Source organism: Ahaetulla prasina, chromosome 1 (assembly GCF_028640845.1).
Source record: "Ahaetulla prasina isolate Xishuangbanna chromosome 1, ASM2864084v1, whole genome shotgun sequence".
In the NCBI taxonomy this organism is placed as follows: Eukaryota; Metazoa; Chordata; class Lepidosauria; order Squamata; family Colubridae; genus Ahaetulla; species Ahaetulla prasina.
In genome coordinates, this window is record NC_080539.1 from 257,123,724 (window position 1) to 257,142,061 (window position 18,338).

The 18,338-nt window shown below is 39.2% G+C and overlaps 3 protein-coding genes across 4 annotated transcripts in view; 2 read left to right on the forward strand and 1 right to left on the reverse strand.

The window, feature by feature from the left end:
• Positions 1-6,965, forward strand: part of MYRF (myelin regulatory factor) — a 141,645-nt gene extending 134,680 nt beyond the window's left edge. Inside the window, exon 27 of the mRNA XM_058155595.1 lies at positions 882-6,965. Coding sequence (XP_058011578.1) covers positions 882-968 — 87 coding nt within the window. The 3' untranslated portion in view covers positions 969-6,965. The remainder of the gene's footprint in view (positions 1-881) is intronic.
• A 1,481-nt stretch (positions 6,966-8,446) lies between these two features.
• TMEM258 (transmembrane protein 258) lies at positions 8,447-15,100 on the reverse strand. The gene is made up of 4 exons (XM_058155583.1): positions 14,950-15,100; positions 13,898-14,007; positions 12,336-12,484; positions 8,447-8,592 (listed from the first exon to the last, which is right to left on the reverse strand). The coding sequence occupies exons 1-3, from the start codon at positions 14,950-14,952 to the stop codon at positions 12,358-12,360; spliced, it is 240 nt and encodes a 79-aa protein (XP_058011566.1). The 5' UTR covers positions 14,953-15,100; the 3' UTR covers positions 8,447-8,592; positions 12,336-12,357.
• A 55-nt stretch (positions 15,101-15,155) lies between these two features.
• On the forward strand, positions 15,156-18,097 carry FEN1 (flap structure-specific endonuclease 1). Of its 2 annotated transcripts, none has more exons than XM_058155558.1 (2): positions 15,156-15,407; positions 16,469-18,097. In XM_058155558.1, the coding sequence occupies exon 2, from the start codon at positions 16,515-16,517 to the stop codon at positions 17,661-17,663; it is 1,149 nt and encodes a 382-aa protein (XP_058011541.1). In that variant the 5' UTR covers positions 15,156-15,407; positions 16,469-16,514; the 3' UTR covers positions 17,664-18,097. The 2 variants fall into 2 exon arrangements, with proteins under 2 accessions (XP_058011541.1, XP_058011531.1); XM_058155548.1 differs by having other exon boundaries at positions 15,156-15,399.
• The last annotated feature ends 241 nt before the right edge of the window (positions 18,098-18,338 follow it).

Sequence of the window (18,338 nt, forward strand, 5' to 3'; positions counted from 1 at the left end):
AAACTCCTGTTAAGTAAGACAAATGAATTTCTGAATTATACCCATATGTAGCATTATGTAAAAGGATGGTGCGAGTATCCCAGAAATTCCCTCCTGAGAAGTTAGGTATAGATAAGAAATGATTCTGTATCCATGGGAAGGAGAATGTCTAGATTTCACAGGCATGCTTATTTCATTTTAGGATTAATCTTCAATAGAGAAAAATAAGTTCCTAATTGAGAGACTTTAAGAACACTATGAAATTTCTTACCTCAGTATTGGGATTGCTGTTTTTGCATCAGTGCAGAGTTTCTCAACCTGGCACCTATTAGATATGTGGACTACAAGTCCCAGAATTCCCCAGGCGCATGGAATTGAAACCCACATATTTTAAAGTTGAGAGGTTTAGAGAACACTATATGAAAGGTTGAGAAACACTATTTTAGTCCAACTACCTGTGTGAAAGCACAGGAGAGACTTGAACTTTTAGGGAGCAGATTTAAAAGTCTGAAGCTTATTGGGGAAGTCAGATTTACTGACACAAGGTATCATTATAAAGGCTTCTGCCCCTTGAAAACACAAAGAAAATTAGCCTTCCTTCATAAAATCGGAGAAGAGTTCTAGTGATCCAGAGATCCATTCAGAGTATGAGCTCACTTTTTACTTTGACTTTAAATTTGATCTCGTTTACATTTCTTCCAAAAGAAGTAATAGTTTTAAGCTAATGATCCGACCAACTCTCCATGGTTTGCTTCCCCGAAGGTAAATTGTTTCTGATAATGATGGCTATTTGCAAAACTTCATGATTCCCTCAAGATAAGAGTTCCTCTCAGTAAAAAAAAAAAAAAACCACCTTCATTTCCCTTGAATCTTATTTTTTTTTCTCCATTCCCTCCTCACAGGGCCAAGCTAACTGCAGTACCCCTGTGGAGCAGATGGGCTCTCTCTTTAATGACTACTATTTCCAGTTTTATTGGCTCTGTGAATGAGTCTCGGGAACACCTGCACCCTTTTGACAGAAGCAGAAAAAACGATGGGCTCCAAGACTCATTTGACTGAATACTCTCTTCAAAGAACGCCACGCCCTGACTAGTTGCTTCTAATCGATAATCCCTTCCTTTGGGCCTGAGTTACTTTGGTTTCCTTCCTAGCAGATGGAGGTTAATCTTAGAATGCCATACTTTGGGAAGGAATAGTGCCACAAGCAAAACAAGGAAATACAGAGGCATTTTGTTTTCTTGATTTGCTGTAGGATGCTAGAATTCCTCTGGCCTCCGAGTACACTGGATTTTAAAATTTTAGGCTTGACCATGCTTGTGTTCGGTCTATTTGGACATCTCAGAACTGAAAGATATGGCTTGACTGGAAACAAATCTTGGTGCCCAGAAAGTCAATGAAGCAGCTTTTTAATGCAAATTTCTTACCAATGATGTTAGAAGTCCTATTCTAAAATGGAAACACTGGATCTGTCTGAAAAGGAATTCTATCTAGATGTGTTGCAAGTCGTACACTGGAATTTTCGACTTTCTAGCTGGCAGTCAGATGCTTCTCTTTAAAGCTATGCTTGGCAGAAATCCTGGTGACACTGGAATTCAGGGCTGATAGTTGTTTTCAATAGCAATAACCAATGGAAAAGCTATGGGGTTTACCTCTCACTTCTTCCTGTATCTACCTTACTATAAATTTATATTTGGCAGACAACAAACCTCAAGGACCCTGCAAAAGCCACTCTCAGGCAGGTCACATTTGCACCCAAAGTGCCTTCTTTTCAGGACTGGATGAAGATGCTTCTCAAGAAGATAGATCTCTTCTTCAAATATACTTGAGAAAATAGCCCCTGGGCTCTACAACTGGACTTCACAATGCTGGTATCGAAAAAGCATTGACTGAAACCTTTTAAATCCCATTATCTGTCGCTGCCAAAAATACATTCATCCCAAAGAGAATATGGAAAAACTTATAGTATTAACCCTTGTGCCAGAAACTAGGAAAAGGAGGCCACCAGAAGCAACGTACCCAGTGCTAAAAATATCTACACTGAATTTTTTTAAAATCCCTAAGGGGTCACAGGGGTCTCTGTGAGGTAACAAACAAAATACCTTTCTTCATTCTAGGCTTTGAATATCCTTCATATTTCAGGTAATTTACTGTTACAAGATTTTAATTTGCTAAACCACTTGTGGGGTTTTTTTTCACCAAATAGAGAAAAAAAGCAGCAGCCAATATTCAAGTCAATTATTGATTGGCTTGTGTCTCATAGGAAACCAAAGTTGAATCCACACCGAGTGCCAACCTGAGCCAAGATTTTGAATTAGGTGCTGGGATAAGTCAGATGTATAAGCACAATGTCAAGGTATCAGCCTTTTGCCCTCAGTTCGAAGACAAATGAGTCAGGTTGGTTCAGGCACTGGCCATTTCTTTCTAAAATAATTAAAGAAGATTTATGTAGGAGCAACAACAGTTGCATAGAAAACAAGGAGGTAATCTGATGGGGAAAGTAAGAAGCTGCTGGTTCAGCTCTCTCAACCAGAATGAAATTACTGTATAAAGAATATATGAAAAGAAGCGTTCTTGCCTTTGGCCTATTCCAGCCATCCAGCACTGCAAGCTTTTAAATTGATTACTGTAGTTAAAAATGACTAAAGTAGACCTTGGCTATTGGTATTTTTTTAAGCATTGGTGTGTTTGTGAAAACATACAGTAGGGTTGCCTGCATTTCTTGGTGGAACTGCCACATTATTAATTTATCTATTACTGGGTAGGCATACTTTTAAGCTATTATTCGTGTTGCATATTTGACACTGCATTGTATATCTATGCTAAAAATCGCACTTCCCGGAGAAAAACAATAGCTAAAAGTAGTTTTATAAGAACACTTCTAATAAATGTATTAATATGTATGCTAACCTAGCAGTTCAAAAGCATGCAAATTTGAATAGATAAATAGGTACCATTTTGGTGGGAAGGCAACAGCAATTCGTATGCCTCAAGTCATGTTGGCTACATGACCATGGAAATGCTGGCTCCCTCAGCTACCGTAGAAAACAGAGATGAGCACCGCCCCCTAGAGTTGGACACAACTGGACAGGGGAAACTTTTACCTTTAACCTGTTTTCACAAAATAATGTACTGGTCTAATTGTTCTTCAGGATGCTTTAAAGCAAGTGATACTTATGGATGCAATATAAAATTAATTCATTGTTAATGATTGACATCTTTCTTTGGGATGTTGTATGTTGTGTGCCCAAGAATAGCACCTAAAGAAAAACAGCAGTTGGGTATTCCTATTTATTCAGAGCAATGATGATACACTTGATGATATAGGGCAGTGTTGGTGAATCTTTTTGGCACCAGGTGCCGAAACGGGAACGTGTGCATGCGTGCTGGAAACCGAAGAGCAGATTCAGCTCCTGCGCAGCCCCGCCACCCCAGAAGAGCAGCAGCAGCAGCGTCAGCAGCAGGGCAAGGGGCAGGAGCAACTGGCCGGCTCCTGCAGCCACTTCCCTGCTGGTGAGCCAGGCCCTCAGCGGCATCTCCAAGCATGAGGAACTATGCTCTCCTCTAGCCCTTCTAGGGCAGCTCGCCTCCCCGATGGCAGCTCCTCCTCCTCCTGGCTTCTCCAGCATCCCAGCCAGAAGTGGCAGCGGCAAGAACCGCCGCCATCCCCTCATACCTGGCAGGATTAGCGGGCAGGGTGGCTGGCCGGCCAGCTGGCAAAAGTTGCCCCCGAATTGGCCAGGCACTCCGGACCGTGGATGCGCATCAGTGCTGCAGTTTGGAGAGCTGGGGCTGCGCAAGAAGCCCGCTCAGGCAGGGAGGGAGGGAAGCCCCTGCCCGTCCTGGCTGAAAGCTTTGCTCCCCTAGGAAGCAACCACCAGGATCCCTTCTGCACGTCTTTGGGCACTTGAGCTGTCGCCCGTTGCTATTCTGGGTTCTGGCACACTGGCCAGCTGGTCTTCACGTGCGCAGAAGCGCTGGAAACCAGAAGAGCAGCCGCCGGGTGCGCATGTACACACTGGGAATTTGATCTTCCGGTTCCCGGCGTGCATATGGGCACCAGCCAGCTGGTCTTCGTGCGCACATGCATGCCAGAAACCAGAATACCAGGTGGCGGCTGCTCTTCTGGTTTCCAGTGCTCCCACGCGTGTGAAGACCAGTTGGCCGACACGCCGAAACCCAGAAGAGCAACGGGCAACGATTCGCATGTCTGAAAAGATGGCTCTGCGTGACACTTCCAGCATGCGTGCCATAGGTTCGCCATCACGGATATAGGGAGAAGACAGAGAAGTTTTAGTTAGGTCCACCTCAGAGAAAACAGACATGTAAAGACTCTCATGGCTGTCATTACTAGTACTTGCCACCAGCTGGCATTGTTGCACAAGAAAGAATTAACGATCAGTTTTTGTATACAGATACAGGAAGAGATCTAAGGAGCAAACATGCATGAAGTAGGAAATCTTTAATACCTACAGTATTTAATTTGGCACTTAATTTCAGATAACTAACATTAAACTGGAATTGTAATTTATTGATGTCATTACTATAGGTTTTAAACATTGAAGATAATATATACTTTAGATAAGGCTCTCTGGCCAAAAGAAAAAAGTTTAAACTGCAGTCCTGTACTCATTATTCACTGATGAATAACAGAAAGAAATGAATTTGAGTTCAGCAATCTTCCATAAGGATGCACTGCTAAGCACTGCTTATTGAAGGACTGCACTGATTGGCATTTCAGTGCAGAATTGAGCTTCAGTTATTATGAAGACAGCCGTTGCCTGTACTTCTCTAGGCCATCCTTGATAGCATTAGCTTCTCTCTTAACCCACTGTTCTGTTTTCCTCTTTCCCTCTACATTCTTTTTTTCTTCTCCTCCTCTTCCTTCTCCTCAGTGCCTTAGTTTGGACATAATTGTAACAGAGCCAATGTAAAGGAGAATAGAGGAAAATATTGTACATTTTAACATGATTTTGTTTGGAGTCTTTTTCTTCTATACACACACTTGTGCTCAGAATAACAAGAAGAATAAATGATGAAACCATAGGCCAGATAAAATCTTTCTTTTATGGTTATTCTTGGGATGCTGTCCAATCATGTAAGCATTTATCAGGGACCAGTATGAGATGAAACAAAATGCTTTAAAAGCCATGAGGAGGGTTTGTTTTTTGGAACGATTCTTTTTAATTCACGATTTTGTCCATCCTTATTCATTTGCATTCAGCTTTTGCTAGAATTTAATTCTTGTTTATCATTGATGAGTACAATTGTATTGATTCAGATCTGCTTCAAAGCTTATTTTATCTTTCTAGAATCTATTTCCTATAAAGAGCCAGCCATGCAAGTATCCAACACCTCTCCAGCTTCCTATTTTCTAGCAATGAAATGTATATCAAGATACACATTTACTCTCCTCACAACCCTGCTTACCATCTGTCTATTGGTCTGTCATGACCATGCTTCTGAAGGCAGTGCAAGAACTGCTGTCACTTTAGAGGATTGCATCAATCCTGACACTTTTTTCATGTCAGGGTTCAACTCTTTCAGCTTCCCACATAGTGGGATCTTCCAATGTTATTCCAGCCAAATGGAAAGAAGTCCTGCAATGGTGCCCCTTTAGTTAAAGAAATGCAAGTAGTAAATCATAGAAATGGAAGAATCTGTTGTTCCTTTTGATTCCGTCTTAGCTCTAGTACGGCTCTTCTCAGCAGCAAGGTGCCAGAATACTCCTTTATTACAAGCAGTAAGAAATCTTTAAACCCTTAGTTAAGAGCTATTCATTTAAAAACAATCTGATGAGGACATTCACATTTTCTTGACTATCCCTTTGCCTACTCCTCAGTACTGATATAAATAGCTAACCCACCACTGTTTGTTATCTATCCTGATCAGGGTGAGGCAGCAAAGACAAAATGACATCAGAAATAAAAACAACCAATCACTTTCTTCTCCCAGTTGATCCAATGGAATTGGAGAGAAGGTATCTGTGTTTATATATAAGTATGCATGTATATGTATGTGTGTGTATACATACACACAAGCACACATATACATATATCAAATCTTTTTATTGGCAAATTCACATCAAAGTTTTCTCTGGTATGCATAATCTTTTATAACGAGTATTACTCTTTATATTACAGGTTTCATTGTTTTAAAATGCTGTAACACTGCATCTATAATATCTCGCTTGTCTCAAAATGCTTCAAAGTATCAAGTGTGGAACAGAGAAAATTAGCCAAAAAAATCATAGCAAATTAATAACCATCAGTGCCTCAGTTATTAGCATAATCACATAAACTGGACCTTTCGACCATACAATCTTTACTCATCTTGTTTTAGAACATTCCTTCCCATTTGCATTATTTACAGACTTCTCAAAAGCAAAATAGTGATTAACAACTGTATCTGTTCCTGTCTGATAGAGACAGGTTAAGAGATGGTGCTTCCTGCTTAGTTGGTAGCTCACCTTTCTAAGAGCTAAAATTCTAACTGTGCCTCTTTAGACACTGGGGAGGAACAGGAAGAAAAAACAAGGGTAGAAATGGAGCCAGCTTTTAAAGTTTGGCTACTCTGAAGGTTAGGAATGATTTCTCAAAAGGAAAATCCATACACTTTTTGTATTTTTATTATTGTTAAAGCTTAAAGCCTGTATATAAATATTTTATGCCATCACTGTGAGCCTTAAGGAATATAAAGCACTAATTGTTTTGTTTAAAAGTTGCTACCACAGCTTTAATCATTGTATATTGTCCACAATTTCAAAGTCATATACTTAGTGAGTACTATGTTAATGTTTTATTATTATTTTAGTTTGGTGGAGAATAAGTGAAGTTGCTTTTTCTTCTACCACCTGCTTTTCCAATTTGTATTTATATTTTGTTCTTGTTTTGGAGTTCTGGTGGTCAGGATTCCTCTACTTTTGTTTGCTTATCTAGAGCCTAATTCTTAGGAAATGTACCTGTATAAATAAATACCCAAGTATACTACTTTGTACCCAAGATTGGCTCATCACTTATTCTTTCACTTCAGTAGACTGAATTGTTACACAGTGCAATTAAGGAAGCAGATCAAGAAAAAACAATTTGGTTTAGATACTGCACATAATATGCTACAGGAAATATTTGAAGATGACAAAATAATCATATTTTAGATTAATGTTCCTATCTGCAGCTTTTATAAAAGAAATTAAAAAAGAATGCAAATGACCAGCTATCTGCAAGGAATATAAATCCTTTCATTGCCCACCATCTAGTCAGAGCTGAAAGCGCTTCTTGGATGAGAAACATCTTCAAAGAAAAACAAAGACCAGTCGCCTCTTGAAAAAGCACCTTTGGAACAACTATGACCTGGATGACTGAGTCATATTTCTCTCTCACACGCACACTCAATTCAAATTGTCAAAATACCTAATATCCTCTCCTATTTTCTCCACAACAACCCTATGAAGTGGGTTGGGTTGGGAGAGAATGACTATCCCAAAGTCATCCAGGTGGCTTTTATGCCTAAAGGAAGCAAAGCCTAGAATTTTGGTTTCTAGGCCAATCCTTTAATCACTGCACAAATGAACTGATTCATTTATATGAGCTAAAATGTGAAACTTCCTATTCACTTTTTCAAAATAAGATGCAGAAGAAATTATTTAGCAGTAACATAAGATAGCCATAACATAGAGGTAAAATCAATGTTATTTGTGGACTTTGCAACTGAAGTAAGGCATGTGACTATCAAAAAGATCATTAGGTGAACTACTATCTCCATGTTGTTCCCAAAAGGATCTTTCCAAGGTCGGTAAAATGAGGACCCATATTGTTGGGAGCAGTATGACTCTGCAAACCACTTAAGAGGGCTGCAAAGCACTGTGAAGTGATATATAAGTCGAAGTGCAAGTGCTATTATTGTAGCAAAAATAAATTTGGCAGCACATTAAGGCTAAATACATTTGTCGAAATAGTTCATTTAATCAGATACAGGACCACCATCAGAGCAGCAGAGCACTCTGGAATATGTAGGTCCATGCAACTACAATATGCAATTGGTTAAAGCAGCAGCAGCTTTTCTTGAGATCATGTATAGGAAAGATCCAAGTATTTCAAAAGAGCTGAAGACACAGACTACATTTGTACCCCTAAATGTTTTCAAGCTCATTGTTAATAGATATTATCTCCCTAAAACGGGATACACATAAGCATCACTCTAAATGTTACACATTTATTCCATGTATCTAAAAAACGTAGAGTGAAGAGGATGCATCAATAAACCCTGAAATGGTCACCTCAGTTTCTCATTCTTGGCATTTTGCCTTGAAGTCAGATTTCAACAGTATGCCACTTGACTACTATCCACTCCTAGGGAGCAATATCTATTTCTCCTACTGAGAATATATACAAATCCAAGGGTAAGTGTGGTTGATCAGCCAGTGACAAATAAATGGATTTAAACGGATAGAAAAAAAAACTCAATATTTCAGTATAGTACAACATTCAGCTTATCACAGATTCAGCTTTATTGATCTGATGTTAGAATTCTCACAGGTTAGAATTATAGTCCAGAACTGTGATAAGCCACACTGTTCAATAAAAAAGTAAAAAGGAGGTGCAGAAAGGCTTCTGGAACCTGAAATGGAGAAGAAGAAAAAAAAGAGAACAAAATTGAATATTATTTCTTTAAATCTTTCCGTTATTGTTTTTCACGTCACTACACTGTGCAAGAATTATTAGGCAAGTGACTTTTTGGACCTTAATCATTTTTATGCATATTTTCCACCTCCAATCTGTATAAACCTCAATACTTATTGGATAAAAGCATATCAGGTGATGTGTGGGTGTAATAAGGGCAAGTGTAGCTTAAGGAGATCAACACCAAGGTGTGCATAATTAATTAGACAGTTTCTTTTCCTCAGGCAAAAAAGAGATTTAACTGACTCTGAAAAGTCAAAAATTGTAAAAAGTCTTTCAGAGGGATGTAGTACGCTTGAAATTGCTAAGATATTGGGGTGTGATTACAGAACTATCAAACGTTTTGCTGCAAAGTCAACAGGGTCACAAGAAACGTGTTGAGGGGAAAAAATGCCACCAGGAACCCATTATCCTATTCTGGAACTGCAACCTACCTGGAGTGCCCAGAAGTACAAGGTGTTCAGTGATCAGAGACAAGGCCAAGGTAAGGAAGGCTAAAACCCAACCATTACTGAACAAGACACATTAGTTGAAATGGCAAGACTCGGCCAAGAAATATCGGATAACAGATTTTTCAAAGGTTTTATGAACTGATGAGTGACTCTTGGACCAGATGGATGGGCCCATGGCTGAATCAGTAATGGGAAGAGAGCTCCACTTTGACTCAGACACCAGCAAGGTGAAGGTGGGGTACTGTTATGGGCTGGTATTATTAAAGATGAGCTAGCTGGACCTTTTCGGGATCAAGATGGACTCAAAATCAACTCACAAATCTACTGCCAGTTTCTAGAAGACACTTTCTTCAAGCAGTGGTACAAGAAAAAGTCTGCATCTTTCAAGACGACCATGATTTTTATGCAGGATAATGCTCCACTGCATGTACTGAAGAACTCCACTGTGTGGTTAGTCAATAAAGGCCTTAAAGATGAAAGAATAATGATATGGCCCCCTTCCTCACCTGACCTAAACCCTATTGAGAACTTGTGGGCCCTTCTTAAATGAGAGTTTTATAGTGAAGGAAAACAGTACACCTCTCTGAACAATGTCTGGGAAGCTGTGGTTGCTGCTGCACAAAAAGTTGATCATCAACAGATCAAGAAACTGAAAGGAAGGCTTATGACTGTTACTGAAAAGAAGGGTGGCTATATTGGTCCCTGGTTTGTTTTTTCAAATGTCAAAAATGTCAACCTTAACAGATGAAAATAAATGAGATGGGGAAAATTTCATTTTTCACTTAGTTGCATAATAATTCTGCACACTAATAGTTGCCTAATAATTGTACACACACATTCTCCTAAGAAAGCTTTTACTTTCTTAAATATTCAAGTTTGAGGTTTATTAACACTTTGGATTGACCAAGAGTACTGTAGTTGTTCAATAAAATTAATCCTCAACTACCTAATAATTGTGCACACATTGTATTCAAAGCAAAACAAATAACATGGATTAAAACAACAAAAGTTAGGTAGTACATTAATAAATAACAAGATAAAAATATAGTGTTTCTATTGTGAATGGTTGATCTTCTAACTTACATTTTTCATTCCTTTTTTAAATATTAGATCTATTCAATTTACGTGACTCAATAGCTCAGGACATGGAGACTGTACATAGGTACTACATGAATTCTTGGCTTGGAAAAGTATATTTGCCTAAATAATAATATATAATAAAGTTATTGTCTTCAAGTTGGAATGGGCCACTAAACTCCTAAGCTATCCTCTGCTGTGCAGGAATCTAATTAAGGCATCCAACACAGATGATTATCTAGTCTTCCATTTGAAATACATTCAATGAACCTACTTCGCTCTCAGCGTATTTGATAAAAATGTATGGTAACTATGACTGCAAATGAAACTGGCTTGTCTTGTCAGAATCTGAACAAACGTCCAGGTTGTAGAATACTAAAGTTTGGAAATTTATAGGCCAAGGGAACTTCAGCAACCCAGAGCCTGGAAAAGGGCACACACAACAAAATGTATGCTGTTGGGGTGGATGTTGTGAAACAAAAAAAATAGCAACATCTTCCTTCTTTTTCTCAGAAATCCAGCTTCATTTTATTAGTTTCCTATTCCCATCAGGCATGGGAAACCAACAATTGGTTGAAACTTGCTGGTGGAAAATGTAAATGTTCAGTTCCATAGAAACCAACAACTGAAAGTCACTGGCCACATCTGATCTGATTGACTAAAAAACCATCATGTACGCAATCTTATTTAAATATAACATGTGGTGCAACCAATGGCAGTTGAGGTCACAACTTCCACCCAAGGAAGTTTCTGTGTATTTAATAGCATGCCTGACTGGCAACTGCTCATCTGCAGAAAAATCTACACAGCGAAATAGCAGAAATACGATCAATGGTTTGATACTATAAGGAAATAAATTTAGGTTAGATATGATGCTAAAGAGCTGTCAGTGGAATAGGTTGTTTCTGGAAGAGTTATAGTGTGTTTCTCTTCACTGACAGTCCCAGTAGCAATCTTCCAAATGGTTTAGCAGATCCTGCACTGAGCAGCCTTCAAACTCCGATTCTATGAAATATTGACTGTACACACTTTTCAGTGAAGTGAATTCTTTTGTAATATACTGATATCTTCTGCAAAAGATTTAGCATTTTAAAACTTTTTTTGTATAATTAATATATATGTGGAATAAGTGATATGTCTAAAGAGCTGTATGTTGTTTCTAATGGCTGCCTCTAAAATGTATACATACCAGCATTTATGTAGGTCTTTGGTTATTCGGGTTTTCTCCCGCGTAAAATTGGAAGTGTCTTGGCGACGTTTCGACGAAGTCTCATTCGTCATCTTCAGGCTTCAGCTTCGTGCTTCTGGGAGCAATGTGTGATTGCAGCTGTTTCTTCCTTTTTAACTGCTAGTGGGGGTTTGAACTGAAACCCCCACTAGCAATTAAAAAGGAAGAAACAGCTGCAATCACACATTGCTCCCAGAAGCACGAAGGTGGAGCCTGAAGATGACGAATGAGAAAACAAACACCAGCATTTATGTTAAAACTTTATTAACAATATTCATTTTGCTTTTATTTCATTTTAAAAGGTAAACCCAGTTGAAAATAATGTATATTGTTAGGCTGTTTTTGAATATTTCAAGTTATCTTATAGTTAATTTGAAATTTAAAGGACTGTTCTTGATACTTATTTTTGGATGCTGAAAATTTTTTAGTTTGTCCCTGTATTTCAGTTCATCTTTGTCTGCTGGAATATATTTAGCATTACAAGTAGTCCTTATGACTTTATAACCACAACTGGGACCATAATTTCTATTGCTAAACAAGGTTAAATGTGTTGTGCATGGTTTTACATCAGAGTTGTTAAGCGAATCATTGATTTCCCCCATTGACTTTGCTTATTGAAAGCTGGCTGGGAAGATCACCAATTGTGATCGTATACCTCGGGATGCTGCAACTGTCATAAATACATGCTGCTTGCCAATTTTGATATGACTGATGGTCGTAAATATGAGGACCAGTTGTAAATCACTTTGTTAGTGTTGTTGTAATTTCAAATGGTCGCTAAATGATTGTAAATCGAGAACTATTTGTATTTACATCACATCTTTTAATATGCTTTTTTAAAGTTTCGTCTCAGTTTTTTCTATACATTTATTAATCAGATCCTTACTGTGAGAAGGCCCCAGCATAACATTCAACATATCTCACCTGAAATAGCTCCAAACTACTGTCACACATAGATTCCAACCCACAGCAATAAGAAGAGAACTCCAAAGCCCATGAAGAGTGATGCTACTAAAGAGATGAGTAGTTCTTTGTAAATGTCCCGGGTATACTTGGTGGATGTCACTTCGTAACTGAGATAATTATTAAAGGTATAACCAGACAGGTTTACAGAAAATGTATCAATGTAAATTGGGGGGAAAACACACTTGTATCCTATACATAATGGAATACAACTGACTGTATAGATCACCTATCTTTAACACAGCTCATATTACAGAAATTAAGCAGACAATCCTTTCCTTGCCAAAAAATAGAGATTAATAGATTAATAGACTAATTAATCACTTTCTTCAGTTAAGTTTAACAGAATGGAATGAATTGAAAGAACAGAAGCTGTTTAGCAACTATTCTCAGCTTCAATTATTATGGTAGTCATTAAGTAACAGAGCTGTTAGAAATATCTGTCACACCCATGCTGTCTCGCATGCATTTGATAAAGTCAAGTTTTCTTTCTTAAAATTTCACAATTCTCACCATCTAAGTTTAAATGTTCATTAATTCTTTTAGTTGTTTTTTTTACTAAGTGCTTTCCAACCCTTGAGAAGCAATCACATGTCTAATGATGTTTCATAATGCTTGTAATGCAATTTTAAACTGAGCATGTGGCACAAATCCTGAATGTAATGTTTGTTGTTTCCAACTGTATGAAATAATTTTTTGTCTTCTGAGTTTTGGCAATTATCTCCACTCCTGACATAAAAGCATGTTATGATGCTATAAAATATTTATGTCCAGAAAAAGTAATAATTATATTTCTGTGCTTAAAGGAACAGGAAAACATGTGACCTTCAGTTATGAGATCCTAATATTGAGTATTCTAGATGCTTTCTGGCAACCAGAAATTTCAATGAATTTCATTTTTATCTAAGTGCTTTTCTAATGATGGAATCAACTTTAGGCAAGAGGAGAGTGTCCCTGAATCCTGGTATATATTATAGAAGAGTTGTGACTTCCCGAGTGATACTATGCCGTAATTGAAATTATTCTGCATGATACTGTCTTCTAAAAATTATCTCAAATGTTCTTCATTTCAGGATTATATCACCATCAGTTGACGGAAATCCAGTGTTAAGAACTTACTTTGAGTGGAACATGACATACCTCTAGAACGGGTTGTCAACATATGGAGTGTGGCCCACTACTTGGCCGCAGGCTAATTACCACCAGGCTGCGGGAGTGGCCAGCTGGTGCACATGCCTTAAAGACTTTTTTTCCTGCATTTGTCAAGAACAGAGGTCTTCAAACTTGGCAAATTTAAGACTTATTTAAGAACTTTAAGGCTAACCATGCTGGTTGCGGAATTTTAGGAACTGAAGTCCCCAAGTCTTAAAGTTGCCAAGTTTGGAGACCGCTGGTCAAGAGCAGAAATCTATTCAGATTTTTAGCAGTTAAACTAAATAAACGTATGGTGCTCTTCACAGGACTGCTGACCACCTTAAATATTTGCAAATAACCAAAATATATCTCTGCAATAGTAAGGATACACAAAGAACCAAGCTGTGAAGAACATGCCAATGGCCAGGAGCACCACAGTGAGATGTGGAAACACAGCTGGGTTCACCGGACTGGTGTATCTGCTCATTGTTTCAAGCTCCTGAAATAAAGAAAAAAAAGGGGAGTGGGTGGGAAGTGAGACAAGAAAAAGAATAAGACTATGAAGATTTAACTACTATTTTTTAAATATATATCTTATTGAAAGAACTGCAGCGTGAGGCAAAGGAACTACCGTATTTTCCCCTGACCCTCATGAATGTTGAGAAGGATGGACACAACAGTGAGAGCCAGTGAAGCCGCTGGCTTAGAAACCAGGAGACTGTGGGAGTTGGGCTTCCCATTCCAGACATGAAAGCCGGTTAGGTGGCTTTGGGCCAGTCATTCTCAGCCCAATCTACCTCATAGGGTTGTTGTTGTTTTTCTGGGGAAAATAGGAGGTGGGAGCATTTGTAACACCTTGATTTATATATTTTTATATATTTATTTATTTATTTATTTATTATTTATATATTTTTATATATAAATCAAATATATAAATTTATTTATATATAAATCAAATATATAAATTTATATATAAATATATATATCATTTGTAACACCTTGAATTATATACTTTAAAATGAGGATAGATAAATGGACAGGAAGATAGATAATAAGAAGGTAGGTAGAGGGAGAGGGGGGAGATAGAGGGAGAGATAACCACAACAATCCATTATCTGTTGATGTCCCTAGAGCGACCTCTCCCTGCCTTTTCCTTATCCTGAAGCCTGCTGGCGCTCAGCTTCAGCCTCCTGGCCTTCATACACCCCCAACCCTCCCTCCACAGGAATGTAAAGCAAGATCCTGCTTCTGTGTGTGAGCTGCTTTCTGTCTTTTGCAAAAAGAGCCACCGGCCATCAACATCCATTTAAAGGGGCCCCTGAGAAGCTTTCTCGTGGTTACAGGCGCCCCGGAACTGGGCCCGCCAATCACTAACGGCCGCAGCCGGAAAAAGCCGGCATGCAAACTGCCGCCGCCGACGGACCCTCTCCCTGCCACTTACCATGGCTGCGTTGGCGGCGGCTCCCGTTACAGAAAGACACGTCCGTTCTTTCCTGCCATCCTCGCTCCGCCCTTCCGTCTCCGGAGCGCTGTCTGTCGTCAGTCTCTCCGGCCCAAAGCTTGCTGGGAGTTGTGGTCCGCTTGGCTCTCTAATTGTAGGAGAGCGCACAAAGCTGTCGTCAGAACCACATCTCCCAGAGATCACTGCGCGGCCTCGCCTCTTGCGACCTCGAGCGCGGGATTTAGAAGGCGCGAAGAGAGAGAAGTGTCGGAGCGCCGGGTTGGCGGGAGCGAGGGCCGCGATTTAGTTCCCGCGCGGCGGGCGGAGGGGGCGTGCCAGACAAAGCCGTTGGGAGCCTCCTCGGGGGGCTGGTGGTGGTGGAGGAAAAGCGCGGAATCAAGCTGCCTTTGCGCCTGTGCACAGAATCGAAAAAGGAGAGCTCTCTGCCAGGTAGCGTGGTGGGTGTTATCGTTTTTATTGTTACCGTCATTAGGGTTTTCTAATTGCGGACACGTCGAGTGTGGCGCGGGATGGTGGAACTGCAACACTGAGGGTTTGAAGAGCCATTCATTATTTAGCAGGAGGTGAAAGGCTTACCGCTGGGTGGGCGGCTAAGTACTTGGGATCAATACGGAAAGGTCTCGACGGCAAGCTTGGATCCACCTGGGTGTTTCTCCCGCCTGGGTTTCATGTGCGCGAACTCTGAATTTCCCAGAGGCCGATTCGCCCTGCAGGCATCGGCCTTCGGACGAGCACGAGTCTTATTTAACCAACGACAATCTGGGTGTTGTTTCCTAATGTGGTACCCTATGCTAGTAGAAAAGTAAAGGGTGAAAATGAGAAGAGTGATGGGGAAAAAAAGGATGGGAACAAAAAGAAACAAACCCAGGGTCCATAACGGAAATGTAACTTCTTCCTAAAGTTATTTGAAATGTCACTTAAGATGATTGATCTATGTGATATAGATATAAGACTTATTATCAGTACATTGAGAAAAAAATATGTCTTGTTCCATTACTAGACTTGCTTGTTGTCATTTGGAAGAAGATTCCTTATAGCCTTTATTAGAAATAAATTATCTTAAAATGCGGCTATGCTATCTGTAGCCATTCACTTGGCATGAACTGGCTGCAATTAAAGTTTTCACAATGCACTCCATTACAAATAATTACATTTTTCTTGAGAGTACAGTTATCAGTATGCTGCTTGACACCCAATATGTCTGGGTGGTTACAAATAAAAGCATTAAAAAGAAGACAACATACAGCAATAGGTAAAAATGAAGGGTGAAAATGAGAAGAGCGATGAAAAAAAATGGGAACAAAAAGAAACAAACACAGAGTCCATAAGGGAAATGTAACTTCTTCTTAAAGTTCTTTGAAATGTCACTTAAGATGATTGGTCTATGTGATATTGATACAAGATTTATTATCAGTACACTGAGAAAAGAATATGTCTTGTTCCATTACTAGACTTGCATGTTGTCATTTAAAAATTTACCTATTACTTTATTTCCTAGGTTTCTTCTGTATTATATTGCCAGATTCATTGATTGACCAGTCGAGATGGGAATCCATGGTTTGGCCAAGCTGATTGCAGATATGGCTCCTGCTGCCATTCGTGAAAATGACATCAAGAGTTACTTTGGGCGGAGAGTGGCCATTGATGCCTCTATGAGTATTTACCAGTTCCTAATTGCTGTACGGCAGGGAGCTGAAATGCTGCAGAATGAAGAAGGTGAGACTACAAGCCACTTGATGGGAATGTTCTACCGCACTATCCGCATGGTGGAAAATGGCATCAAGCCTGCCTACGTCTTTGATGGCAAACCCCCCCAGTTGAAATCGGGTGAATTGGCTAAACGCACTGAGCGGCGGACAGAAGCAGAAAAGCAGCTGCAAGAAGCCAAAGAGATGGGTGAGGAGGAAAACGTAGAGAAGTTCAGCAAGAGGCTAGTTAAAGTGACTAAACAACACAATGATGAGTGTAAAAAATTGCTGACCTTGATGGGTATCCCATATGTAGATGCTCCTGGTGAAGCTGAAGCTAGCTGTGCTGCACTGGTGAAAGGAAACAAGGTCTACGCAGCTGCGACTGAGGATATGGATTGCTTGACCTTTGGCAGCCCTGTACTAATGCGACATCTTACTGTGAGTGAGGCAAAGAAACTGCCCATTCAGGAATTTCATCTAAACCGTGTTCTTCAGGATATGAACTTGAGCCAGAAAGAATTTGTGGATTTGTGTATATTGCTAGGTTGTGATTACTGTGAAAGCATCCGTGGAATTGGACCCAAGCGTGCAGTGGAACTCATCAGGCAGCACAAAAACATAGAGAAGATTATTCAGCAACTAGATACTAAGAAGTATTCTGTGCCTGAAAACTGGCTGCATAAGGAGGCCCAAAAACTCTTCTTGGAGCCTGAAGTTGTAAACCCAGAAGAAGTGGAACTGAAGTGGAATGAGCCTGATGAGGAAGGGCTTGTTAGCTTCATGTGTGGAGAGAAGCAATTCAATGAAGAAAGAATTCGTAATGGGATCAAGAGGTTAAACAAGAGCCGACAGGGAAGCACTCAGGGCCGGCTGGATGATTTTTTCAAAGTGACTGGCTCTATTACCTCGGCTAAGCGTAAGGAGCCAGAACCTAAGGGATCAGCCAAAAAGAAGGCCAAGAGTAGTGGTTTAGCAACGTCAAAATTTAAGAAAGGGAAATAAAGTTCTAGATCAACGCTAATTCCTCAACACTCCACTTTTCCTTGGATAAAATATATTAAGCAGCAAATTCAGGCTCTTTTCTGTAACATACAATTGACTTAGGATACTCAAAAAGTGAAACAAATACAATGCTACTGTATTCAAAAAGATGTTTGGAACCTGCTGATCAATGGTGCCCAAATATTCTTGTTTAGGGACTCATGTCACCTTGAGTGTTGTGAAATTTTAATCATGGCATGTATTGTGTTTAATCTGTTATTGTTAACGATAGTGTGATGAAATGGTTTAATTTTGAGTTGCAGATTTCAATGTATGTTGGCAACCTGCTAAATGTGTATAGATACTAAAATAAATTTTATAAGATTGCAATAGTGTTAATAGAAATATCTGCTTTACACTTTTTAAAAGTATATAATAAATCTCAATTTTCATTACTCCATCTTGTTTTATATTATGCTTAAACAAATGTACATTTAATGGCTCTGTTACTTTAACAAGTTTAACCTCCTTACGATTCAAGAACAAAATTGTAAATTTACATGTCTCTGGATGAAAAAAGGGCTTGGGTTGAATTCAGCTAAAATTAGAAGTAAGGATTTCAGGATTAGATATTTCTTGAATTAGAATTTATTGTACAATTTCAAGACATAGATTTAAATTAAATCTTGCCACTAA